A 27,824-nucleotide genomic window follows, 5' to 3' on the forward strand; every position below is an offset into this window, starting at 1 on the left:
ACACCTCATCAGACTAGAAAAAAAACCAAAAGAATAATAGCGTGGCCAAATCGTTTGTAGAGCAGCACGCTATTCGTCACTCCTACAAAAGAGATGCAGTTTTAAAATCAATTTTTTCCTGGACAGCATTTTACTTGACTGTGATAAATTTAGAAATAAGAATCAGAGGGCAATTCAAAAAATGAAAGGAACTAATAAACAGCAGTGGTATCGGAAGACAATTATACTTCAATCGTTCTTATGCAGAAAAGGGATGATGCATAAACATGTACAGACAAGAATATGGCAGTAATAGGTTTCGGTATGAAACTTACCGGGCTGTTCAAGAAGAGTTACAGTTCATGTGGCAAGTGCATAACAATATGGCAATGAACGCAACTGGGGAGTATTTCATTATCTTATTTGTTTGAGCAGCAGAAGAAAATTATGCTGTGGGACACATTGAATGTTCTGCCCTGACATGTGATTACATTGTCCAGCTGCTTGTCCTCTGAGCAAGGATTATGCGATGTTATGTGTTGGCACACTAATGTAAAATTTAGTGTTCCTAAAGTCATCGAGCAATGGATTGTATCCATCTTTTGTCCTTGTCTTTGATGGCAAACCAAATTCATCCATGAAAGCGGATGTATCAAGCTACAAGAAAGTGCAATGATCAAACGTTTAGATATTTACTAATATGAAGCAAAAAATGGCAAGTGATAGATGATTCACAATATTGAGAAGGTTGATCCAAATAATTCCTTTATCAACCAATCATCGATCAAGTTGTTGCAATGATTCACGTATTGCATGTGTTAGTATCGTATCTGAGTAACATTGACATATACAATAGTGGCAATGATGTTTGTACCAATAGCATGGATAATAGTTCAGTGGCAGATGCAGGATTACACGTTGAGAGAGGCAAAATCAAATTTTTCCAAGGGGCACAAAAAACTCAAAATAATTAATAATTTCAAAAGAAGTCTGATAATTGTTCTATGAAGTTGCTAAAGGGCTATCGGGGTAAAGAAACTAGAACAATAAAAGAAACTCTCATCAAGCAATTAAACACATTTGAAAATGGTAAAACATTTTCTTCAGCGTGATATAAGTAATTATGATTCATGAAAGTGAAATAAAAAATATAACCTGCTAAAGAAGAAAATTAATCATGAATGAGCAAGAATCAAGTGACAGTTACTTAGTCTATAAATTGTTAAGCATGCACACCAGCTATAAATCGAATGTGTCAGACAATGTAAACTTAGTCAATAAATTCATAGGCCATCATGGCTCGTCCATACAGCGAATCCAATAATTCATTAAGGTCTGAAATTATATCTAGAACCAAAGGGCCAACAAACTGAACTTATTTTGTTGAATCAAATGAGGTTACACTGTGATTGCCACACCAAACTAATGCAACCGAAAGTTTACAAGAAAAGAAAAACTGGACACTATAATAATCAATTATTTCCTCCACATAACATGATGCAACAAAAAGTTGAACAAAACAACGAAAGGAACTAAATGCAGAATAAGCTTTGCTCTAGTGAAAATAAGCTGCTCTAGTGAAAATAAGCTAAGGCAGAACTCACAATGATTGTTCTCCTCTTTTTTAATGGCTTTTGAGGAGTGGAAACCTTTTGCTCAGATGACCAGCCAGAGGTGTAATGGTCGATTCTCTCCAGCAGCCAGAAGTCTGTTGGGAAGAAGATATCGGCATTTCCCTGACGAGACAACATTCGTATTAGGCTTTATGACTAAGCAAGTCCTGATGCCTTAAATAAAAAACATCAGAATGCTGATACAAAAATTACTTAAAGCTAACAGGTTTGTTTCTTCATTGCCAGAAAAATACAAAAAGGGAACGGTGAAATATACCCTCATCCATGTAAATAATAGAAATCATTTTTTACTTCATGCTTATAGTTTTGCATTGAGTTTAATGGCATGATAAGAATTATGCAACTAATCTCACACAGTTGGGCTAACATGATTTGCATCAGTTCAACTTCACGCATAAAAATGGGTGCATGTATTGTCCACGAAACTTATGAATCATGGTTTGAAATCTTGTATTGTGTTAGGTGGCACAGTCGAAATGTATGGTTTTGATAAATTATCGAAACTTGATATGGCTTGGCACAAAAAATTTATCCTATGTCAACCATGTCGATGAGTTTGGTATCATATTAGCATTTGACACTCATAAATATCAAGATGAACTGAAATAATATTTGTTATTTTTTAACATGTGTTCGTACAATACACCATCAAAATTGTATCATTCTAAATGGGGCATGAAGGATGAACTTTGATATATAATTATGTTCTCTTTTTTCTACATTTTCATCACATTTCTCTTTCCTCTTCCCCTTCCAATTCTCCATCGGTGCTATAAGTTGAAACACAGCACAATACCAAAATAGTATCATTCCAGTCAAAGTCTTAGAAAAATCATGATTTTTAAGACTGTGACAGAGATCCCTTGACCAAACAACTCTATATGGCTCCTGCTCTCTTTGAAATATGTTGGCTGCATATTCAAACAATAAAAGTACAAATAACTAGAATAACATGGGATAAAACAAACCTAGTCAGATAGAGGATTATCATACACTTATTACTTGGCATACATATTTGGTAAAATTGATTCTGTAATTGCTACATAAAAGAACTTGATTCCAGAAGCCAGTGATTCAACTGTTTCATGGAATCTACAATCATTGTGATTCATCTTTTTTCAAAGAAAAGTTCGAATTAAAATAAAAAGGCAATAGACAGAAATTTTCATGGGATGATACTTGCATTAATTATTTAATTGTACATTCTCTGGAAGTTTTTATTTACAAAAACCATTGACAAGTAGTCAGATTTGATGGAAACCAACCTAGCTGAAAGGGTTATAGCACTTGAGAAGAATCAAATCATCTTCTGAAAAAACATGATTTAGAAACTTTTATACCTTCGCATCAAGGTAGCTATCATAATCCGTAGTCCTTCCACCCTTCTGCAGAACTAACTTTGGTCAGTGCTCAAGATTTTATCTAGTTATAAGATGCCTTAACACATACAAGGTTACAAGAATGCATTGTACGATGAACAAATTATACATGAGATAACATTTTTGTGGTAGCATATTCCTTGAAGACCTTTCTAAAGTAAATCCTAGCTTTGAGAATCATAAAATTTCTATACTATATTTATTATGTCCAAGAATAAGTATAAATAAGTGCTAGTCCAAGTACCAGACCAAGGTTTAGAGTTTGGAGCAATATTAGTACCAGAACCATGCCTGTTAAGCAGTTAATATAAGTAAACAAAAAGGTTACTGCAGAAGAAATAAACAGTCAGAATTGTTCCACTTTGCCATAAGGGACATGTTCAAAGTTTCAAGGATGTAAGGTTATGGCACGCATGCCTGGCAAGCATACAACTAACAACCAAAAAGGTAACTATATTTGAAGCCCACTGCACAAAGGTAACCAACAGTGTAAGATAAACTGATGAATCCATCATCCTAGCATTCAAGCAAGAATCCAAATTTAGAAGCTTCAGATGTCAGATTAAAACTTGACATCAACAGATAAAAAATGAACTTTTTGCGAATTGTTTATAAAACCCATATGTGAAAATAGTTAATTAATCAATCGTCCAAAATCAAAACTAGATCGACAAGAGCAAAAATTACCAGTTTTGTCAATGATACTTGACGCCAATCATGTATTGCCTATATCAAGTAATAATGGTATTTGATTCAAACCGCATTGAGTTAAACAAATTCCAAAGCCACAAGGAAGGATAAGATACAAGATTTTCTTCTCTTTTTACTTTTCCTATTCCTCTTCTTTTTTACTTCCTCTTATTCTCATTGTCCACACACAATGTATCATTGCTCCTCATCAGATCTTCCTTTGTGATCCACAGTGTAATCCTCTGCCACTCATGAGTGGATGTCATGTGATCACTCTCTCTCACAAATGTTATGCAAAAGTGAAAGGAGGAAGGAGTTGATAATTGATATATTTCTTATTTTCACAGGTTATCAGGCTATTTGCAAGGAAATCAGAGAAGTGAAGCTAAACAAACTACAAAATTTGATGCAACACTGAATCAACCCATACTGTGGATTGTATTGGGACAAAAATAATACCTAACTTTTACAGCTATAGATGAAACCAACCTGAAATTCTAAATTTTAAACTTGAAAAGGATTAACTTGCTTACAATGATACTGAAAAGGAAAAAAAAGAAGACAGATACTAATAAATTTAACAATTAATTTCAGCATCTTTGGAGCACATGCATTGATCAACTATTATATGAAAAAACTAAAATTGACAAAGGATCCAGTAGTTGATCACTAATGAAAGAGGTACCATGGAGGAAACTAAAGGAGCTCTATCACCAGGTATCCTAACTTCTGGAAGATAGCTGAAATCAGAAGCAATAAGGGACATCTTTGGCAGAGCCGAATGTAGAACCTCCATTAGTTGCTGAAAGTTAAAATTCATATGTTAGTATTACAAAGGATGCTTGTCGTCCTGACCAGTAAACAGAAAGCTAATATATAAGACATAAGTTAGCATGAGAATTGTCCTACCAAGCAACCGGTTGGCATCCAAGATCTTCGGGGCCTCGGAAAAGCTTTTGACCAGATACGCCTACTTGCAGAAACTAACCTGTTTGTACCAGAAGGATGATCTTCATCCAAGCCAATAATCTTGATGCATTTGGCAATCAACAAATCTTGTATTGGCTTATAGACTTCTGAGATTTGCAAGCTTTCTTGCAGAGAACAACCACGTAAGTATTGAGAAAACCAAAATTGCAGTAGAACAGATACTCATACTTCAGCCACAAATATACCAATGGGCATACAAGTTGGCTTCTCCAATGTACATTAGTAAGACATAACAAAAGGAATTGGATGTTACTAAGAACACAAAATACTCTTTTGGAACACCAGAAGACAGATGAAAGATACTTACAAATTAACAAGAAAAAGAACCCAGAAGAAAATCTATTTATTCATTCTTTGGAGTACATGCAAATATCAAAACCAGTATACACTTTCAGCAAGAACCTCTTTTGTGGCTTTTAACTTTCCATAGAAGAAAGCATTTTAACATGAAGAATGCACATTTCACTGCTACATATTGACATAGTAGATACGAGACATGAATTGCAATTTAGCACAGCAATCAAAGGACTGTAGCATCCTGAATTTGATGGATGAGATCGCAAATATGATTTAAATGAATTATTTACATATTAAAGAATGTCAAGAAAATTGGAAAGACATCACCTGCTAAAATATCTAAAAGTAAATAAAATAAAAAGGTTTTAATAATTGAGAAACTAATAAGAACTCAGCTGCAAGAGTAGTACAATTGGCAATAATTTTGTCTTTCCTATAGAACTCAAAATTACATACCTACCTTTTGCCTTCTCCAACCAGACTTCCATCCATGGAGACACCTGATTTGGGGAATAGAGTAGATCATGTGGAAGATTGTCAAGTACCTATAGTTTGAAAAACAAAAATTTACATCAACTAAACTATCACTAGAATGCTTTTACAAAGTTATAAAAATGGGTAGCTGACTTGTGAAGATTGGTTAGACAAGGAGGCCATGCCAACTGATTCAGAATGCAAATCCCTTGATGTAAATGGGATCTCTGCAAATGATCATGATGGATAACATATTGCAACCTAGATCTCCGTAACCCCACTTACCTGATGCTCAATAAATGCTTATTTTAAATTGTATAATGCCACAATGTTTATCTAAGAGAAGATTCCCTTTCTAATTCTAAACACAAAGATTCCATATCTCAAGTAGTTTGTTAACAAAATAAAATGAAGCATATTCTTTAACATGATATATTCTAAATTAGGAGTTCATTTGCACAGGAGCTGAAAACTAAAATAATATTTACAGCATGATATAACTCCAATTTAAATAACCAGGTAGGAGTCAAACAGATTTTTACAGCATAATCTAGTTCAAGTTTAACTGTCCAATAAACATTTTGTCATTTTGGTAATACGCACTGAAAAAATTAACTCAATGTTACCTAGAGTTAGCTGACAAATGTACAAATTGATATCATTTCAGTGTACATCTACAGGTATATTGCTTGTTGTCTCAGTGCGAAACTCACTTGAGACCTTTTTCAAACTAGAATTGCACAGAGTTTCCAAAGTGATACAAGCAAAAAACCAAAACATGTCATTCTTGTGGTTAACTTTCTTTTGTTAGTACCTAAAGAAATTTTATTTTATTTATTTTGTAGATCAAATAAATTAATTTTCTTTGAAGAGCAAGTAATAAACTATAACTTGATTATGCTGCTAACTGAAGGAATCTCTTTTTTTTTTCTTTTTTTGAAAACCGAGTAATAAGTTGTAAGTTGTGTTGCTGACTGTTCACTAATCATGGTACACCTTACCAGCAGATATTATTGTCGCGTACTATTCCTATACCTTTGTAGAAAAGTAAATGAGCATCAGATTTTTTTCATTTTGAAACTTATGTTCATGGTCTCTTTTATCCCCCTCGATTGCCCATGTGAAAAGAAAGAAGAGAAATTGAGTCTGTTTCCTGAGAAAGAGCTTTTGATTAGCTGCTGCTTTTTTTTCCATGCATTGCAGCTGAGCTATTTAATACAAAGGTTGTCAACTCAAGATTCATATTGTGAATTCTCCTGAATAGGAATCAAACCATGAATCATGTACTGAAAATACAGGTAAATATGTAAACATATTAAGAAAAATATTTGTCTTTGGTTGGAATAATTTTAGCCACAAATGTATTAAAATAATGTAAAATGCTGGATAAAATGAGTATGGTTGTTACTTATCAAGAAGATAAGTTTTCTTTTCCAAGGTTTAAATTCTTGAGCTAGGTCAGAGCTACTCGTTGGCGCTCAAGCCAAAGCCGAGTGAAGATGCAGAGGAGAAGAAGCTCAACATAGTCTTGCTGAACCCTACTTTTTTCATTGCTTGCTGCACATTCTCTCTCGGTCCCTTTTGACGTCATGAAAGTCAGAATTAAGAAGCCTAGCACACACTGCAAACCTCTCGTGCAACCTCGACACTGCAAAAATCCTCAACGACCTTTGCAATCACTATAAGTTGCAGTATGAAAGTTGTTTCATGTGCCAATAAGGTAAATTATAATTGTGCCAAGCGACATGGTCAACATTTAAAACCTTGTTCTTTTGTATTATTTTCTCACTTTCCCACTATTTTCTCATTTTTCATTGATTTGAACTATAATTATCTTACTAGGTTCAATGTAATGCACAAGTAGAAAATTTCATAGTTGGAATATTTTAGACACTAAGCTCATATTTTGTTGGTTGAATTTTATGAAATCATTAGGTCCAACTTCATGATCTTTTAAGATCAATTACTCATTATAAATGTCCACATCATTTTATGTGATTTGAGAGAAATTATTTGAGATTATGAGTGATATTTTGTTTTGTTCTCTTTTATGATATTGTTTCAATTTAAGTGTTAATTTTCTTTTGTTTGAGATAGAGATAATTGCATCATGACAAAAAAGAAAATCCACATGTTAGCATCCTCTTGTACCATTTAAGTGATTGAAAATTCTAATAAAAAAGGCAACAAATGCTAAAACTCCAACCAATGCATTCTTGGACATACATGTGGAAGACAAAGATACTTGGCTTGAGTAATCCACTCATCCTTGGACTCTGTATCAAATAAATATATGTATCTCAACTCAAGATGAAAATTGTATTTGACAAATGGAGGGCATTCAATCTGTGTTCTTCCAAACAATTGCTTCTTTTAAAGTTCACATGTTCAAAAGTACTTTAATTTCTCGCACACTGCACTACAAGTAAAGCTTAAAATGCAAATGACAAGCTTTTAAAATTCATGACACTTTTGACCATAATCTTCCTACCACAGAGCTATATAAAACAAAAAATTATAAACTCACAATGATCTTTGTTAAGTGAAGAAAATGTTCTTAAGGTTCAATCAAGAATTTGAATGATGAGATAGGTGAAGAAAATGTTGTTCGGGTTGTAACAGATGGTGGATCTAATTATGTAGTAGTCGAGAGATTGTTGGAAGAAAAAGGGGGGAAATATTTTGGTCTCCTTGTGTTCCACATTGTTTAGATTTGAGTTTTGCAAATATCAGTGAATTTCTTTCTTCTTTGATACTATTTCAAAGTCTAAGAGAATCACTGAGTTCATTTACCATCACACATTGGTAAAATTCCCAGAAGATCTAATAAGGTGACATAACAAGAATTATTGTGACTGGACTTGCCATATCATACCTCACATTAAAGAAGATGCCAAGAAGGAAAATGGCTTAGGTCAATTTGTGCATCTGAAACATCAACCAAAACTTATTTTACAAATTGATTGGAAGGAAAGAGAGTCCAAGATATTGTATCGACTGATTTGAGAGTTTTGAAATTAGTGTTCTATTTGCAGTGTGAGATGTGGCTTGTAAAAGTCCTTCAACTTGTGGTAGTTATGCAAAACGAATCTATGAAATAGAACCAAATACAAAATTACACAATATTTTAGATGCATCGAGGTTCAATATCGATGTAATTGGGAGATCATTAATACATGTTAGGATTTACAACTTTATAGACTTGCATGTTCCAGCATACTATCTTAATCCTAGGTATGAGTTTATATTTAATTGCACTTTTGATTTATCATATTTCATTTATAACTCATGAATCGTGTAACACCATGACATTTAAATTTCTAAGTTCGATACAATCAAAACTTTAACCATGATGTAAAGTTTTGCACAAGACTATTGAGAAGATATATCCTAATGTAGAGCCTGATGTAGAGACACGGATAAAAGTATACAAGCAACTTGAAAATTTGATAGAAGCAAAGAATTGTTCAACATGAGCATAGAAATAACAACATGAGATAGAAAACAATTAGGTAAATTAAGTAATTAAAAAATACATTAATTTTTATTTTGAATGTTAACAAAGATCATTGTGGGTTTGTTGCATTTTATTTTGTTCTATGGTAGAAAAGTTATGGAAAAGATGCTCTAATTTCAAAGCCTTGTTTTTTGCATTTTAAGCTTACTTGTGATAGAAAATTGAAGTACTTTAGAACATATACCTTGTAGAAGAAGAAATCATATAGAGATTGAACTCCCTCGGCTTTGTCAAACATAATCTTCACCTTGAGTTGAGACAAAAAGTTTGACAAGAGAAAGGAGACTCATATAATCTATATATTTGTCAGAGATCAAGTCAGATGATGGATGGATCATGAAGCTAATGATCATTCACAAACGCCCAAGAATATTTTAACATTGAGGGTAGGACATATAAAGAAAGGAAAAGGAGCTAAATGAATACAATGAATTTATGTATATGTATTGTGGATAGCTAAGCAGATTAAATTTTTTATGAGAACTTTTTTTTTAGTTTCAGAAACTTGAATATGAAAGTGGATGAAAAATATAGCAGATAAAATTATTAAAGAATAAGAGATTGAAAATGATAAGCATGATGAGGAATATGAGATTATAATGTTAGGTAATGATGAGGATGAAAAAAATACAGATTGCGGGAGAATTTCTAGTGTTGAGACTGATAGATTTATTTTAGGATTTAAAAGCACATGAAAGTTTTTATTTTATGGATAATTTGATTATTTTGAAGATATCAGACTGCCCCTTTTGTTAGACTTGTTGTTAGTTGTCAATGCTTTATTTTTATGCATTGGTTGGAGTTTTACCATATGTTGTGTTTTTCACAAGAAACCTTTGACACAAGAGGATGCCAATTTAAGATTGATTTTTCTTCGTAATGCAAGAGGATATCAATTTTGCAACAAATTACATTTCAATTTCAAATCATACTCAAAATCAACATTGTCCAAGGCCACGTTCATGCTCTTATTTTTGAATTTAAAGCATGAAAAAGTGATCTTTCTCTCACAAATCCATTGTTACCCTTGTACAAACTAATAATAGGCCTTTAAAAAATAACTGGAAAGAAAAATATATTAAAGTTTATAACATTACAAGTATTTTGGGTCTCTAAAAGAAAAAAAGTGAAAGAGTTCATCTTTAGGGATTTTCAAAACAAGGCACCCTTTGGGAATTTCCAATTTTTAGGAGTGTCCTTTGGGTAGTTTGCTAAAAGTACATGCGTGGTTATGGTAAAGAAGAAAGTGAGATAAGTATAAAGCATTACAAAACTTGAATGATAGCAAAAAAATTCTAAAGAAATATAGCTAATACAACTTAATGTGTAAATAATATAAATAGATACCTCAAGCATGATCACCCAGCATGGTTCAGGATATCCATTGCCTGAAAAAGAAAAAATTTGAATAAAACATTACTTTTTCTTATAGTGGATATAAAATAGTGTAATGAATCAAAACGATTATAGCTAGGTAAGAAAATAGAATACATGTGACTGATGTATTGGCCAAGCAAACATCTCAGCTTTCAGTTCTACATTAATCCAAATTGGATACATTAATATAAATCAAAACTGACCAAGACTGAGATTTTCATGTACTCTTTCCAGACTGTAGTACTGGTAAATTTGATTCTTTGAGTTAATGTTCTTCCTGAAGGCTGTTTGATGGCTAAGCTAGCATTGGGTCAACATGAATACGGAGCTCTGTTGAGCTTTTGATCTGTTGTCTTTTGATCATGCAAATAAAGTCAGTTGTGATCTTAACATTGATGATTGCAGGGAATTTCTCAAAAACTTGTGCATTTACTCAACAAGATGTGAAATAGAATCTCCTCCATACCACTGCCTCTCCCATATGGTATATTCCATGATGCAGGGAATATATGGCTGAGGGAAAGTGTGAGAGAAAACAGAGTCAGAGACAAGAGAGGCAGTGTGCAAAGAGTTAGTGAGAGATAAAGAGGGAAGAGAAGAGAATTGGTTTATTCACATCATGGTCTATTAGACAACTAAAATACCATAATTTTTTTTACTTTAAAATACAATAAGCTTGACAAGAAATTGACTTTGGAGCACAATAGTAAGCTAAAAAATAGCCATATATTGGCTGCTGCAGAAAGATTCCGCTCTTTTTTTGCCTTATGATTTAAGTAAATCCAAATCAATTAAACTATAGTCACAGATTCAATGGGTAACCAAGATATGTTTAACAAGAAAATGGTCCAAAGTAGGATATGGCTACTGACCAAGAATGATAAACAATGACAGAAAGTATCTCATCTTACCCCATCCAATTCTGTCAGTCGCGTCACGTTGTTCAACCCTGAATTTTGATAAATGACTACGAACCCCTCCAACCATTTGCATCTGTTTCTCGGCAAGTGACTGACTAATCTCAACTGAGCTACAAAAGAATATTGCAAGAATTTATACTCAACAGTATTCTCAATCTCAGTTAAATCAGCTATGTTAAAAATAGTAAGCAAAAAGTGGCAAAAACTGCTGCATCAATTAGTGTAGATATGATCAACTAGGTAATCTCCACATCATCCTCAAAACATAAAAAAAATGCTGTTGTTATTGCATGCCAAATTAGAGGAGAAGAGTCATTAAGGTTTAAATTTATTCATTTCCTACACAAATGACATGCACTGGCTAGTGATTGGGTGAATACTAATATGTGTCACTGCAAATAAGACAGTTAAGATTAATGGAAGGGAATGAAAAATTGAAATAAATTATGAAGTACATGTATAAAAAGGCAGCAAGCAGAAAAAATTAAACAATAACTAAATAGAACTGAACATTAAATCATAGTATAGGCCTTTGAAGCATTTTTTGAATGAAACAAAATTAGGAAATTCAACAAGCAAACCCCAGAACTGGAGGTTCATTTAACAGACATATCCTCATTCATGGTTTGAAATCCTTATAACATATCGAGCAGCATATCGGCGAAAAATACTGTTATGGTAAATTATCAAACCCCGTCATCATGGGTAACCTTTGCTATGTCATTATGTGTCTACCGTGCTAATTAGTATCATGTCCAACTAATACTTGCTTTGGAACGCTTCTGCAATTATTAAAGTGAATTAAAGTAATGCTTATAGTTTTTTATTTTTTTTCTCAAAATTCTAATTTAATTTATTAATTTATATAGTTTTATTTTTAAAAGCAACCACGTTAAGTATAAGAATATTCTGTGTAAACAATTTAATGAGTTCATCTCAACATGCTTGAAAGTAAAATAGAGTAAAATCATTTTTAATTCAATTACTAATTAATAATTGATATGGTTTTGTAAAAAGTAGAATCTTAGTGAGAGACCATAATGAGTAATCAGAATCCATCTTGGCATGCTTTAACAAATGGTGAAATATGTTGGCTATCACTATCACATCATAAACTTTAATTGCATTGACTATTTAATTATCATAGCCTTATTTTTATAAGCAAACCAAGTGAAAGTGCATTAACAGAATAAAAATTATCTCAACTTATCTTGCATAGTTCAATGCTGCATTAACAGAATAAAAATTATCTCAACTTATCTTGCATAGTTCAATGCAGCCAAAGTATGTCGAGTGTTAGTGCAACATGATGTCAAAACTGATATATCTCAATGAGGAACCGAAACTTTAGTATAGAAATGATCCATAAAACCTAGCTCCTAGGTATCTAGTTGTCTTCTTTTTTTTCAACTCTTTTCTCTTTCCAACTACAATTCACCATCGGCATCAAGCATTGGCACATTGGCATGGTACTGAACCAGTCTCATTTGGTCTCCCATCAAATCAGTCTCATTTCAATCAATTACTGAAACTGACTCAAAACCTTGTCCCCATTAAACCAGAGTCTGACCTAGTTCAACCGAAAACATGGGAACCTGCAGGGTGGCTGGATCATCCACCTGTTCAGTTTTAAAAAGATTGCTTCGGAGTGGGATGCAGGTAAAATACAGATAAAAGGTAAGATGGTACAGACCAGTTTCTTGCAAATTTGGTGTTGCAAGAGGAAATAAAATTGAAAATTCCGAGACAATATATTATTGACCGGGCAACTTTACTGAACTCTGCCTCATGAAAATCTGCTAGATATTTTATCCTATAGGCTTAATATTATTTTTTTGGGTTTTCAAAGTGCCAAGAATTGATTGGTGTGTGCATTATAAACAACGTAACAAACATAGAATAAAGGGCACTACTGTTATGCAAGAAATAAACAGAACAAAGAGATACATGCACCAAGATAAAGTGAATATCTTAACACTATTCTAATTGAACTGGTAACACAAATTGGTTTGACTGCGCATTAAAAGTAGAAGACGTACACATATGTCATGTTGTCATAAACTTTCTTTGGTGCATTCAACATCATGTAATCCAAAATACACTTTGCACATGTTCCTGAACCACCTCCAATCTCATATATCTGATTCCAAAAATGCCATGATCAACTAAAAGGTAGCTGAAATTTCAAAAAACTTACTAAGATAAATTAAGTAGATAAGCATAGCCCATTCCTCCTCCTAAAGTTATAATAAAGTCAAGAACTATAAGGAATAAATCTGAAGTTTGTAGGAAGAATTATGGAAACTCCAATGTTTGTGAACATCCTTGGTACTTGACTTGATAAAAGCTCATTCATTAGTTCAAGGACCTTTGTTCAATAGCATAAAATATAAAAAATAAACAAGGCACTAATGACTTGGCTTGTTAATATTCAAGAACAAAGCTTGAATTTTGAACAAGCCTTTATTTAACTTATCTAAATCTAAATTATAAACTTATACTTTATTTTTATCAAATACATAAAAAAATTAATACTCTATAATTTTTCATAATTTTAAAATTATCTAATATGTTAAAAATGAGAAACTATTATAAATTTTATTTATTAGATCAATGTTCTAACAAATTATAAGAACAACAATGTCCCTAGTTGAATTCGATAAAAAGTTCAAGTCAGCTTGAGCTACATATGATTTTTAATACACAAGTTCGATAAGAAAATGAACAACCTTGAATACAATCAAGCTAAGCTCAGCTTGGCTTGTTTGCACCCTTAATGGAAACAACACAACAGTAGAAACAAGTACTCAAAGAAAAATTGTTATGAAATAGAAATTTTAACATAAAAACCTTAATGGCCGCCTTAGAAAAATTCTGCAACCACAAAATTTACAGTAACGACAAAATTATATCATATTCTTCCCAAATTAAATGGTACATGATTAATCAGTTAACTATAATCGTGCTCAACTAATCCACCCACATGCAGTTACAGTAACAACTTGCAGTTGCATAGTTACAGTAACTACATGAATTAGAGTAAGTACATGGAAAAAAAAACATTTGTTTTAATCAACTTCACATCATGAATCCCATATACTACTCAATTCATCTCTTTCCTATCAGCAATAGAACCAAGCTATATGTCTCAGATTCTCATTTTTTTGTATTTTTAATAGTTTTCTCAAGTTCTCTGATCATTATTTAGTTATTTAAGTTGGATACAATTGAAAGACCACTCATTATTCATAATTCCTCTCACTTTCTTTAAGTCTGCAAGATGAATCCACCTGATCGAATACTTTGGTGAAGGCACTCCACTAATTTGTTGAATCCATCTTCTCCACGTTTTGCTCACTGTTACCCAATCTCTCCTGTTCTCGCTCAGCTCCCCCCTTCATGGGAAGGGATCAGGGTACCGTATTGCCAGTATATCACGTGAAGTTGCAGCAGCAAATTGAGATTAGAAGTGGTATTACATGAACTCTTCCAATCTGAAGTTTTGGCTGAGCAACTCTCCTGCTGATAATTTGTCTTTTATTTTCCTAATATTCTTCTTTTTTCCCAACAATTGAATTTAACTATTGATATTTTTCCCAATATTTTTCTCTTTTACTAAATAATAAATTTTGTGAACTTTTGCCTAACTTGACAAATAAAATTGACAAACTTTGACACAGATTGTGAAATATTATTACTACAAATGCAATTTTACTTTTCAAAATTTTCCTATTCAATATAGATTTGAAATTTTGAAAGCTATGGCTACATAAATGTATAAACTATCAATCCACTGCAACAATTACATATAAATAAATTTAATATTTATGTAGACAAAAGATCTTTTATTACAAATATAAGTAACATAAAGACTTAACGTTTGTAATTGTAAATTTATCATAACAAAATTTATAGTTAAGTTGAACTACCAAAATTGGAAAATATAATTTTATTTTAATTCATAAATACGGCTTCAAAATAAGTAATTCTCATTTAATTTCGTTATTAATATTTTTAAACAAAACATCAATTATAATGTTATAAATAGTTTCAACAAATTTCATATTTTTACTGACCTGTTTAATTTTATAATTTTAAGAATATTTAAATGAAAATAAAAGGCCATTTTAAATTTGAATAAAATAAAACTTATTGTTTTTAAACATAGTTTTAGGAAACTTAAGAAATTAAAACTTGAATGGTTAATATATGTACAAATATGAATAAATTGAATTAAAGTTAATTAACAAGAGTCCATTGCAGCTAAAAGCTAGTAGGTAATAAAACACAAGAAAATAATCTAATATACTAAAATTTTAGACTTAGTAAACAATCTAAAATACAAAATAATCCAATATTTATAATAATATTCACTATCTTAAATTATAACATAACTAGTACTTAAGTTAAAATTTTATTTTGCATTTAATTTATTGAATCAGATCGATATATTAAGAATTTCTTACAATAAGAAAATATGCCAATGTCACATTCCTAGCAATTTGATTGATGAGATAATATGCCTAGGATGTGAGACATTTGATGAACCAAAAACAGTTGATACACAACTTTGCTAAGTTGCTATACACTCCCCACCCAAACAGCATTTATGAATGATGTGAGTTGGGATTTTGAATACGTTCATTGCCTAAAGTTCTCAGGACAGTTTATAACTATGAACAGGACCAGCTGTTGGGGCCCCCAAGACACAGTATGCCCTAATATCTTAATATTATTTGTATTAGATTTTTCCTTAATTAATTATTTTCTTTAATTATATATATATTTTTTAAAATTATCCAACACTTCCTCTTCCACACCAATTTCTCAAAAATTAATTTTAGACTCATATTCTAATTTTATTGTTGTAGGTTTTTTCTTAATTAATTATTTTCTTTAATTATATATCTTGTTTTCCTAAACCCAACCAACTATTCCTCTTCCGCATTGATCTCTCAAAAACATGTGTCCTTCCTCTCCTTCGCAATCGTCGGTGATTCCGCACCCTTCTCCTCACTCGTCAGTGATCGCGTACCCTTTCCCTCCGTCGCAGTGTCGGTGATTCTACACCCTTTCCCTCCTCGCCAATGATCCTGTGCCCTTCCCTCGCCGGTGATCCGACTATCTAAAGATGTCCTCCTCCCTCGCCAGATGTCAGTGATCTCCTTCCTCACTCTTCCTTCCTCTTCCTCGATAGGAACAAGAAGTAGTGGTTCCTCATCCATTCAACACAATGCAGTAGTCCTCTTCCTCGATAGTAATAGGCAGCAAGGGTTCGACGCAAAACAATGGTTAGCCTTCTTCTCTCTCTGTAAGAAATCCTAGTAGTTTAAGGAAAATAAAAACCAAAGTCGAATCCATTCTCCTTAAGATCACCCTTCTCATTTTAATGCCTGCCATAAATTATAAGCTATGTGATTTTTGTTGCAGCTTATTATTGATATTTGTCACTGAAGCACCTGCTGAATAAGATTCTAGATGCTTATTATTCTTTAATGCGTGAGAACAATCCCTTACATAATTTTTTGAATTTGGATAAATTATTCTTCTAGATACTCATTCTAATTAATCTAAATAAAAGTTAATATTTGTTTATTCTTCTATTATATTTGTGCAGTTCATAGTATCAAACTTTAAAGTATTATTAAATTGAAAGTACAAGGTATAAGTCAGGTTTTTTTCTTTAATTTTAAGCATATTCATTTTGATAAAATATTAAGGACCTATATTTTTTTCTATTATTTGAATATAAATATGTTTTCTAGAAAATATGATTCTGGATATGCAAAACATATTTAAAAAAGGAAAATAGAAGAAAGGTTTATTCCTAATACTAAAAATCAAAATTTTTGAATGAAAAAAATAATTGAATTTTCTCTAAAAGATTACTTTATTAGGACAAAAAGAAATCTGTCAAGAATTTTCCAATGATCACAAATATAAATCGCCAGATATTAATATTAACGAAGATAATAGTAATTTAGAAGAAGATGAATTAATAGACCAAGAAGATAAAAAAATCAATGATCTTGATGAAACTATTATTCAAAATATTTATAATTCGGCACAATGGAAAAACATAAATACAAATTTAATAGATTTATTAGTTGAAAAAGGTCCAATTAGAAAAATTAAGTTGTGTTTTCCATATGATGAAAATTCTAGACATTTTTCTATGGTTCATTAAATTCAAAAATTACCAAATATAGAAAAACATGATAGAAGATTACTAATATATTCAAAAGAATTAGATAAAATATTTTACTTTTATTGCAAATTATTTAGTCAAAAATTAATTATAATTCAATTAGCAAACAAAAGATTTTGAGATTGGAAAAATCTTGGTGTCAAACTTAAAAGTAATGACACAAGCCGTGAACATATTATAAATATGAATATTGGTTTAATATTTAAATGAGATTATTTAAAAATAAAACCATTGATCAAAATTTATAAAAAAAAAGATAAACAAGAAAAAAGAATATTGGAGGAATGTATTAATAAAAATTATTGTTGTAGTTAAAAATCTTGCAAAAAATAATTTGACATTTCGTGGTACAAAAGAGAAGATTTATCAAGATAACAATGGAATTTTTTTAAGTTTAATTGAAACAATTGCAAAATTTGATCCTATAATGCAAAAACACCTTGAACGTATTCAAAATGGTGAAATTTATAATCATTATCTCGCCCATAATATACAAAATGGGTTAATAAATATAGTATTAGAAATACAAAGTATTATAATTAAAAAATAAAAGAAACAAAATACCTTTTAATTATACTTAGTGTACTCCGGATATAAGGCATCAAGAATAAATGTCTTTTTTATTAAGATGTGTAGATATTTCAACAAGTCCAATCAAAATAAAAGAATATTTTATAGAATTTTTAAAAGTGGATGATATATCAAAGAAAGATCTTTTTGATACGTGTACTAGTATAATAAAAAAAATTTGAACTTAATATAAATGACATAGGAGAATAAGGATATGATAATGGATCTAATATGAAAGGTAAATAAGACATACAAAAGAGATTGTTAGATATAAATTTTAGAGCTTTTTATACATCATGTGGTGATCATAGTCTTAATTTAGTACTTTATGATATGACTAATTCTTGTCCTAGTGAAATAACATTTTTTGGTGTGACACAACGTATATGCTCATTATTTTCTTCTTCCACAAAAAGATAAAAAATTTTGCAAAATCATATTTCTAGTAACTCTTAAACCATTGTCACAAACACGTTGGGAAAGTCGTCTTGAAAGTGTTAAAATAATAAAATATCAAACTCCGCAAATAAGAGAAGTATTATATCAACTTGCAAAAACTAGTGATGATCCTAAAACAAAAAGTGAAATAATTTCTTCAGTAACATATGAGATTGAAATTTTGAATTTTTATTAGGAATGGTTATTTGGCATAATATATTGTTTGCAATTAATACTATTAATAAATTTTTACAATATAAAGATATGAACATTGCTATTTCATTAGATCAATTGAAAGATCTTGTTTCTTTTTTTAATGACTATAGAGAAAATGAGTTCACATCTATTGTGATTGCCAAAGAGATTGCAAATGAAATGAATGTAGAAGCAAAATTTCTTGAAAAACATGTAATTAGAAGAAACAAATAATTTGAAGAAATGAAACTAATGCAATGAGACTTTCAACTAAACAATTTTTTAAAATTAATTATTTCAATTATATTGTTGAACATGTCATTTTTTCAGTTCAAAGTAAGTTTGAACAGTTTAAGATATATGACGATAATTTTAGTTTTTTATATGATATAGAAAAATTAAAATTACTTAGTGATGATTTTTTAAAAGAAAAATATTTGAATCTTGAAAACTTTTTAAAACATGACATATTATCTAATATTGATGATTTCAATTATTTTCAGAATTAAAAGTTTTAAAAGAAATAATAGATCCAAAATTAAAAATAGCACTTTGATACTAAACCTTACCAAAAAAAAATCTCAATACATTAAATAGCTGATAGAATACTATTGATAATACCTGTTAATATATCTTCAGTAAAAAAAATTTGAAAAATGAAATTAATAAAATCTTATTTATGCTCAGCAATATCTCCAGAAAAATTAAATAATTTAACAATTTTATTAAATAAAAAAATTATTATCAAAGCTTAATATAAAAATTTAATTAGTAACTTTGCATCTCAATTAGTTAGAAAACTAAATTTTATATTAAAAAACTATTTAAAAAAAATATTAAGGTCTCAAATATTTTCTGCCTAGAGCCTCAAAAATGGATGAGACGACCCTGACAATGAAAATACATTTTGAATGGAAACAAATGTTAGCATCTAGTGCAGTAGCCTTATGTTGCTTAATGAGGGTGTTTCTTCTCTGTTTTATCCTTTTTGAATAAATAGGAAGGTCAATAAGATACATTAAGAATGTTTCTTCATAAATCAAATAAAAAAGAAATATATTTTGAGAGCACATGTAAAAGTGTGCATTCACAGATACCTTAAGTGGGATTGACAAGTCGGCTGTCCGCATTATTGCTTCAGCAATACCATATGCATACCATGGCTGCATATTTGACAGAAACAAAAGGAAATAATAAGAAAAAGTTATCATATTGGATGTAAGATAGTTAAAAATAAACCATATTATCAATCAAATGAAATACAAATCCCAATAACAAAGCACCTCACGATTATAACTAAAAAAGGATCCTTTACCAACTTTTAGCAAACTATCGCAAGATTTAAAAGTTTGGTACCAATACTAATCTCAGTAATAGGCCAAGAAGGCAACGCAGCATTGCAAATCCATATCAAAACACACAGCATGTCACCACAGATCTGACTTTGCAAACCTAATGCATTTACTTTTTTGAATGAATACCCTTTTTCTCTTCAGAGGCAACATGTGCATGTAATGTCTCTTCAGTTTACTTGTGTGTACTGTTTCAACCTTCAATCACAAGAAACTCAAGTAAAGTAGTTTGTATCTTCTTTCCTGCCAAGTTAGAGATCTATCCAACTAGGTAAGATCCCAACTGAAATTTAAACAGAATAATATTACTTCTTCATGCTTTGGTATTTTCATCAGTCATTAAACCTCTTTTAGGATTCGGACAGTTACAAGTTTATGAAATCAATCTCTCTGGTACCAGATAGATGCAGGCATCATCTTTATGACCAATACAAGATTGGCTTTAGGTGAGGGATGAGATAGGTATATTTCACCAATGTTGACTTGATTTCACCATAGACACTTTATCAGAACAGTAAGCTTCATCCTTGTGGGGTGACCACTACCCGAAATTAGTTCACAATCTACATTCACAATCTACAGATATTTGTATAACTGCAGTCAGAATTTTCATTCAGAGAACTCTAAAAAAAACAGTAGAACATTCATGAGCATAATTTGATTCCCAGAAATCAATAACAGTATTCAAGATTCAAACATGTAGATATATGAACCTGATGCACATCAAAAACTTTTTGCCAAAACACAAGATTACCTTGAACAGCTCCACAGGAGTAAACCATGAAATATCATGTTCTTTGTAAAGGTTGCTGAGATGTTTCATATAAGCAACCCTACCTATAGGAAAAATATGTTCATAGTAACAGATAATTGGAAAAATAGAAGTGCATAGTGTAACAATTATGAACTACGTCTGCTTTTGGTCTAAAAAAATTGAAAGTCAAAGCATGGGCACTTGAAACTCTAACAGCAAACTAGGAAATCAAATGAACATAAAATAAAAATTAGGTAACCTTGAATATATTATACTTTACTTAAAGAACACAAATAAATATAAAGTATAAATGCATGGTTTAAAATTTCATACTGTGTTGGGTGAAACAGGAGGAATTTGCCTTAACCTCAAAGAAAACATGTACAGGGTTTATATAGCCAGCATAACCCTAAGATCATAAGAGAAAAAGACCTATCTACCCCTGCTTCTCACAACACTCCCCCTCAAGTTGAACATATATATCAAACATGTTCAACTTGCTAAGAACAGAATTAAACATAGCTTGGGGTATAGCCTTCGTAAACATATCAGCAAGTTGGTCCTCAGATTTGACATAAGGCAAACATAGCTCTCCGGAATCAAGTCTCTCCCGAATAAAGTGGCGATCAATCTCGATGTGTTTAGTCCGGTCATGTTGTACTGGATTATTTGCAATATTGATTGCAGCCTTGTTGTCACAATATAGCTTGAGGGGTAATTCTGCTTTTAATCCCATGTCTTCCAACAAAAAACACAACCACAACATTTCTGCAAGACCATGTGCCATGGCTCGATATTCTGCTTCAGCACTGGACCGTGCACAAACATTTTGTTTCTTACTTCTCCAAGTTACCAGGTTTCCTCCCAAAAAAGTGCAATAGCCAGAAGTGGACCTTCTATCATCTCGAGAACCAGCCCAATCTGCATCAGAATAACATTCCACTTTCAGATTACCACCTCCTTTGAACAGCAAGCCTTTTCCGGGACATGACTTCAAGTACCTTAAAATCCTGTCAACAGCCTTCATATGGACAGTTTTAGGAGCATGCATGTACTGGCTCACCACACTAACAGCATAGGTGATGTCAGGCCTAGTCATAGACAAATATAGTAATTTTCCAACCAACCTTTGATACGTTCCCTTTTCCAGACTTGTAAGATCTTCCCCATTAGAACTAGTAAGATCATGATTTACTTCTATAGGAGTAGATGCTGGTCGACAACCCAACTTCCCTGTCTCCTTGAGTAAATCCAACACATACTTTCTCTGACACATATAAATTCCTTCTTGAGACCGAGCAACTTCAATACCAAGGAAGTACCTCAATAGTCCAAGATCTTTAATTTCAAATTCTGATGTTAACTTGGACTTAAGAGCCTGGATTTCAGCTTCGTCATCACCTGTAACTATCATGTCATCAACATAAACCAAGAGAATGGTAGTTCTGCCCTCTTTCTTTTTAACAAAAAGTGTATGATCAGCATTTCCTTGTTTAAAGCCAAACAATATCATGGCTTTGCAAAACCTATCAAACCATGCTCTGGGAGATTGTTTAAGTCCATACAAAGCTTTTCTTAGCCTGCAAACTTTTCCTTTTGTTTCGATTCCAGGAGGTGGTAACATGTAGACTTCTTCATGAAGGTCACCATTCAAAAAAGCATTTTTAACATCTAGCTGAAATAGAGGCCAATCATATTGAGCAGCAAGAGAAAGAATTACTCTGACCGAATTCAGTTTTGCAACTGGAGCAAAAGTCTCCAAGTAATCCACCCCATATGTTTGAGTGAATCCCTTGGCAACAAGTCTGGCTTTATATCTGACCACTTCACCCTCTGAATTATACTTGATAGCATAGACCCATTTAGAACCAACCAAGTTCTTCCCCTTTGGAGGATCAACTAATTCCCAAGTACCATTCCTGTTAAGAGCCTCTATCTCTTCATTCATTGCTTCCAGCCACCTAGCATCCTTTACAGCTTCATAATAAGAAGAAGGTATAGCATGGTTTGATAACTGTGAAACAAAGGCATGATATGAAGAAGACAAACGAGAGTAAGAAACGTGATTGGAGATAGGATGTTGAGTACATGACCTGACCCCCTTCCTAACAGCAACAGGAAGGTTCAGCTCATTCATATTTAATGACTGCTCCAAGGAATCAGGAGCCAGAGCATCTGATTCGGCTAGCCGGTCAGTAGTAGGTCCTTGCTTGTGTCTTCGTCGCTTGTAAGTGATAATTTCTTGTGAAGACTGCGAGCCCAGTGATGTATTTTCCATGGCATCCAGTGGAATAGGAGATGGGACCACTTGAGGTACACAAGGAGAGATGGGACCACTTGAGGTACACAAGGAGACACAGAAGAGGTAATATTCTCCCCCTGAGGATGAGGCTGAAGAGAATAATAAGACTCGGACTCAAAAAAGGTAACATCCTTCAAGACATATCTCGTCCTAGTAATAGGATCAAAGCACTTGTAGCCTTTCTGGCAAGTGGAATATCCTAGAAAAACTCCCCGTATAGAACGAGGATCAAGTTTGGAGGACTTGGGACCAAGAACATGAATAAAGCAGAGAGAGCCAAAAACCCGAGGTGTAAGGGAGAACAACGTGGTGCCAGGACGAAGAATAGTGAGAGGGCACCGATACCCGAGACCTTTGGATGACAATCTATTGATGATATAGGCAGCGGCAAGGACAGCATCAGCCCAGAAATATTTGGGTAAGTGGCGTTGAAATAATAGTGCACGGCTGTTTCAAGGATATGACGATTCTTTCTTTCAGCCACTCCATTCTGTTGTGGTGTGTAGGGACAGGATGACTCATGAAGAATTCCTGAATCCTCAAGGAAAGTATTTAGAGACTGAGCAAAGTACTCACGGGCATTATCAGAACGTAAAGTCTTTACTCTTGTATGAAATTGAGTTTCTACCATTCGACAAAAAGTTTGAATGAGTCGAGGAACTTCTTCCCTGCTTTTCATCAAATAAAGTCATGTACAGTGGGTGTAATCATCAATAAAAGAGAGAAAATATCGATAGTCATCCAAAGAAGTCACAGGAGAGGGCCCCCACACATCAGAATGAACAAGATCAAATGGAGAAGAACTTTTCTTTATGGACTCAGAAAATTGAGTTCTACAATGTTTTGATAACTGACAGACTTCACATGAAGTGACTCAAAAGAAACTGAAGAGAAAAGACTAGGAAATAAGACTTTCAAAGACCTGAAAAGATAAATGTCCCAACCGGGAATGCCATAAGAGGATTTCTTGATGTTTATTCTCCAAACACTGTGCTGTAGATTTCAGAGCAGATGTCGTTCCAAGCTGATAGTAATAAAGACCTCCTACTTCACGGCCAGTCCCAATCGTTTGCTTGGTCTCGAGATCCTGGAAGACACAATGATCAGAAAAAAAGGTTACTGAGCAATGAAGTTGTTTTGTAATGCTGCTAACAGAAAGTAAATTAAGAGAAATAGAAGGGACATGAAGAGCAGAGGATAGGATAAAATGATCTGCCAGTTGTATGGAACCTTTGCCAGCAACAGTGGCTTTGGTTCCATTTGCAATGGTCACTTTATCTTGCCCAGAGGACAAAGAGTAGGAAATGAAGGAGTTAGCAATGTTTGTCATATGATCTGTAGCTCCTGAGTCAATGACCCAGGGGCTATAAGAGCTTGAACCAGCAACACTCAATCCCAAGCCACGGATACCTGTGTGCGCTTGAGATGGAGTGGTAGAGGCAGAAGATGAAGCCTGAAGCCGCGAGAGAAGGTGCTGAAGGTTGGCAATGTCAGTAGAGGACAACCCAACAGGAGAAGACACAGAGGAACCAGCAGTCTCCTCCTCCACTAATTTCTTGACAGCAACATTCCCACGACTAGGGGCCTTCTTGTCACCGTGTTTGAATTTGTCAGGTTTCTTCTCTGGATATTTCTCCCAACAAAAATCTGAATCATGATTAGTCCTCTTGCAGTGCCGACAAAATTTATCACCTTTTCCTTTAGTTCCCCCAGGCTTGGACTTGTTTGCAGAACTGACAAGAGCAGAAGTCTCCCCAATTGGAGTGCTGGTAGCAGAAATACCCTTGTTGCTCATGGTCCTTTTCCTGCCCTCCTCACTGAGAACTTTGTAGTAAACTTGTTCTAGAGAGGGAGTAGGATCAAGACTAAGAATTTGTCCTTTTAAACTCTCAAACTCTGCATTAAGCCCATCTAGAAATTTAATAATTCTGTCCTTCTCCAGAAGCTTTAGATATCTCTGGTGATCATCAGTGGAAATCCAATCCTCCATCCTGTAATAGTCAAACTCATCCCACAACCCCTTCAGAGCAGCAAAATAATTGGTGACAGACATAGAGCCTTGATCAAGTTTAAAGATTTGACTACTTAGCTGATAAGTACGCAGCATGTCATGCTTGCGTCCGTACATTTGCTCCAGTGTCTTCCACATGTCAAAAGCTGTTTTGTTATGAAGAATGACCTGTTTGATGCCAGAACTGACAGAATTGAGTATCCAAGTCATCAACTGAATATTGTCACGCCTCCAAATACGAAAGTTTGGGTCTTTTTCATCTGGTTTCACTTTAGTACCATGAAGGACATCAAGTTTATCATGGCCTTCAACATAAAGTTCAACAGCAACTGCCCAAGATGCATAGTTTGTCTCTGTCAACTTCTCTGAGGTTATCTGAAGACCGGATCCTCCATTTCCTGGCATTGTGAAAAAAGGTTGTACCTGTCCAGAAGAAGTCATAGGATCTGCAGAAATACCAGAAGTTTCTCCAGAGGTGTCCGCCATAAAATAAAGTTGTGGCTACAAAGTTCCAAGCAGAGAAGATTCGGGTCGACGCAGGAATAACCGAGTGGACACACTTCTTTGAAGTGCCGCTTCTGGTGTCCAAGAGTCTGCCCGCTCGAGAAGATCAGACCATAAAAACACGAGATCGCGCAATCGGGCAGAAGCAAGAGGATTTCTTGATTCAGCGTACGCGGATGGCCGCAACGAGGCAGCGTTGGCAGCGGCAGCAGACCAGACGACAGGCTCCTCTCCGGCGACAGCGAGCCTCCCCAAGAGGAACTGCACCGAGCTCTTGCCTCTCCCACGATCTCAATTCGTCCCTGTTTGAGAAACAACAGTGGGCGAGTCGCGAGGTGGGAGAAGATCAGGTGCTCGACGCGTCGCGATATGGAAAGGGCAAACGGCGAGCTCCTGAGGGACGGCGAGCTCACAAGAAACTACAACGGCGACCACCCTTCTGCTCCTTCTCACGCGGGGCTAGCTTACAGTCAGACGGAGGGCGCAGCACGCGGGGAAGCAAGCTGAGGAAGACGATGAAGAGGCGTCGAGAAATCCCTCGAGACTTCCCGATCCGTGAAGAGGAGAAAGAAGGCGTGAAGATCTCGACAGGAGGAGAGATGGAAGAGCCGACTTCGGTCCTGTGGCTGTTCGTCGGCCGTCGAAGCAATTGGGAAGAGGCGTCGAGAAGAGAAGAGGCGCGGCGATGGAAAAAAAGAAGAAGAAAAATTAGGGTTATAGATAAGGCTCTGATACCATGTTAAAATTATCTTAACATCAAAGAAAATATGTACAAGGTTTATATAGCCAGCATAACCCTAAGATCATAAGAGAAAAAGACATGTCTACCCCTGCTTCTCACAACAGATACATTGTTTAAATTATGGAACATTTGGCTTTGGCTTTGTATCCAACCATAAGTTATATAGGTAGAAAAGGTACAAACTTATGAATTGCTCCAATGACAAGGCAAGTTAACGAAGAAAAGTCAATGCTAGAGGAGCAATCTATGAACAATAATAATCTTACTTTAAATGGATTTTCAAAACCACAAAAAGCACTTCTTAGGAGAAACAAACAAGCCCAACTGTAGCAAGGAGTAGTTTACTGAAGAGTGAATAAATATAACATCTGATGGATGAACAAAATATAAATCTCACTTTATGTTGATGATGTAACCTAGCTGGCAGATAAGAGAAGCAGTCGATGATGATCTTTGATGACATTGGTTCCAATGGCAGGAAAGTAAGTTGCTAATCTGTGATTAAAGTTACTATCAACCTCATTCATGATGAGGTACACTGTGCAATAATAGGAAGTGGAGGGATAAACTTACAAATATAGTGGCAAAAAATAGGTTTTTAATTCAAAATGTAACTAAAGGAAAACATGATTACTACTAGTATGAGACTGAATTACCTAATGATTTTCCATCGTTACCAATAGAAATATGTGATATCTCCCTATCATATTTATTTCCCAGGTATTCAAACACAAAGGCATATAGGAAAGAAAAATCGGGGAAGATATCTTTTTCCCTTGTTTTGAGAAAAAATCATTTGGGTTTGGACAAAAATCAAAATACAATCAAGGAAAGAAACAAGCAAAATGAGGATGATGCACTTTTGAACAATAAAATTAAACTAGTTAGAGATGTTCAGCACTTGATTCAGACAATGCTTATCAACATAACAAACCATCCTTAGGCAACACGAATTGAAAACGCCTCAAATATCCCGTGGATGATATTTGGTGCCAAGCCCTTGTAATTAGGAATCCGTACCTTCAAGCTGATTGAACCGAATGCTTTTATCGAGCTGCCCGACTGATCCCGACAATTTGGAGAAGTAGCCATATTTCGGATCGTACAATGCAGACCGAATGAAGTCACGGACCTGCGGGAGGACGTAAAAGACCAGCGAAAAAGAGAATCGAAGAAGGAAGCAAAGAAGCACTCACAAGAACGGGCTTATCGCCAACGATACTGGTGGAGAAGAAGGACTCCGATCTCCAGAGAAACTGCCTCTTGACAACAACTGCGAGTAATGAAGGACTAGTGGTGTTAGGATCTAGAAAGAGATGCGAGGAGGTAGATGCAGAGGCGATACTTTCGGCCGCTCGTAGCTTGGAGAATGCCATCGCCCGTGCGAGCGGAACGGCGAAGCGAAGGTGGCAGCGTCGAAGATCCGAAGAAGGTTCAGTCGAGGGTTTTTCGGGCTATTGAATAAAATCCATCGGCGGGGTGAGGACGTGG

General features: G+C 33.8%; 2 protein-coding genes across 3 annotated transcripts; both read right to left on the bottom strand.

Annotated features, from left to right (window-relative positions):
• Positions 1–256: 256 nt before the first annotated feature.
• LOC141828047 (protein arginine methyltransferase NDUFAF7 homolog, mitochondrial) lies at positions 257–27,742 on the bottom strand. 2 transcript variants are annotated; one of them, XM_074715400.1, is made up of 14 exons: positions 27,679–27,742; positions 27,530–27,606; positions 27,354–27,465; positions 20,775–20,857; positions 19,766–19,831; positions 13,297–13,397; positions 11,249–11,367; positions 10,308–10,348; positions 5,430–5,514; positions 4,592–4,776; positions 4,368–4,484; positions 2,954–2,998; positions 1,584–1,715; positions 257–636 (listed from the first exon to the last, which is right to left on the bottom strand). In XM_074715400.1, the coding sequence occupies exons 1-14, from the start codon at positions 27,707–27,709 to the stop codon at positions 502–504; spliced, it is 1,329 nt and encodes a 442-aa protein (XP_074571501.1). In that variant the 5' UTR covers positions 27,710–27,742; the 3' UTR covers positions 257–501. The 2 variants fall into 2 exon arrangements, with proteins under 2 accessions (XP_074571501.1, XP_074571500.1); XM_074715399.1 differs by having other exon boundaries at positions 4,592–4,772; positions 5,426–5,514.
• LOC141826257 (uncharacterized) lies at positions 24,240–25,306 on the bottom strand. Its single transcript, XM_074713503.1, has 2 exons — positions 24,484–25,306; positions 24,240–24,352 (listed from the first exon to the last, which is right to left on the bottom strand). The coding sequence occupies exons 1-2, from the start codon at positions 25,295–25,297 to the stop codon at positions 24,240–24,242; spliced, it is 927 nt and encodes a 308-aa protein (XP_074569604.1). The 5' UTR covers positions 25,298–25,306.
• Positions 27,743–27,824: the final 82 nt, after the last annotated feature.

The sequence above is a fragment of the Curcuma longa genome, chromosome 4 (genome assembly GCF_044706935.1).
Source record: "Curcuma longa cultivar G26 ecotype Majalengka, Jawa Barat chromosome 4, ITB_CL_G26_1.1, whole genome shotgun sequence".
NCBI classification, from domain to species: Eukaryota; Viridiplantae; Streptophyta; class Magnoliopsida; order Zingiberales; family Zingiberaceae; genus Curcuma; species Curcuma longa.

Bases quoted from the DNA above. Each gene is read 5' to 3' on its own strand.
- LOC141826257 (XM_074713503.1), bottom strand. From the start codon at position 25,297: ATGACTTGGATACTCAATTCTGTCAGTTCTGGCATCAAACAGGTCATT. The intron at 24,353-24,483 runs TCCGTGGCTTGG...TCTGGGCAAGAT, and splicing joins ATCTCAAGCGCACACAGGTA to AAAGTGACCATTGCAAATGG.
- LOC141828047 (XM_074715400.1), bottom strand. From the start codon at position 27,709: ATGGCATTCTCCAAGCTACGAGCGGCCGAAA. The intron at 19,832-20,774 runs GTAATCTTGTGT...TCAAATATGCAG, and splicing joins CTCCTGTGGAGCTGTTCAAG to CCATGGTATGCATATGGTAT. The intron at 4,777-5,429 runs GTAGGTATGTAA...GTTCTCTGCAAG, and splicing joins CTGGTTGGAGAAGGCAAAAG to AAAGCTTGCAAATCTCAGAA.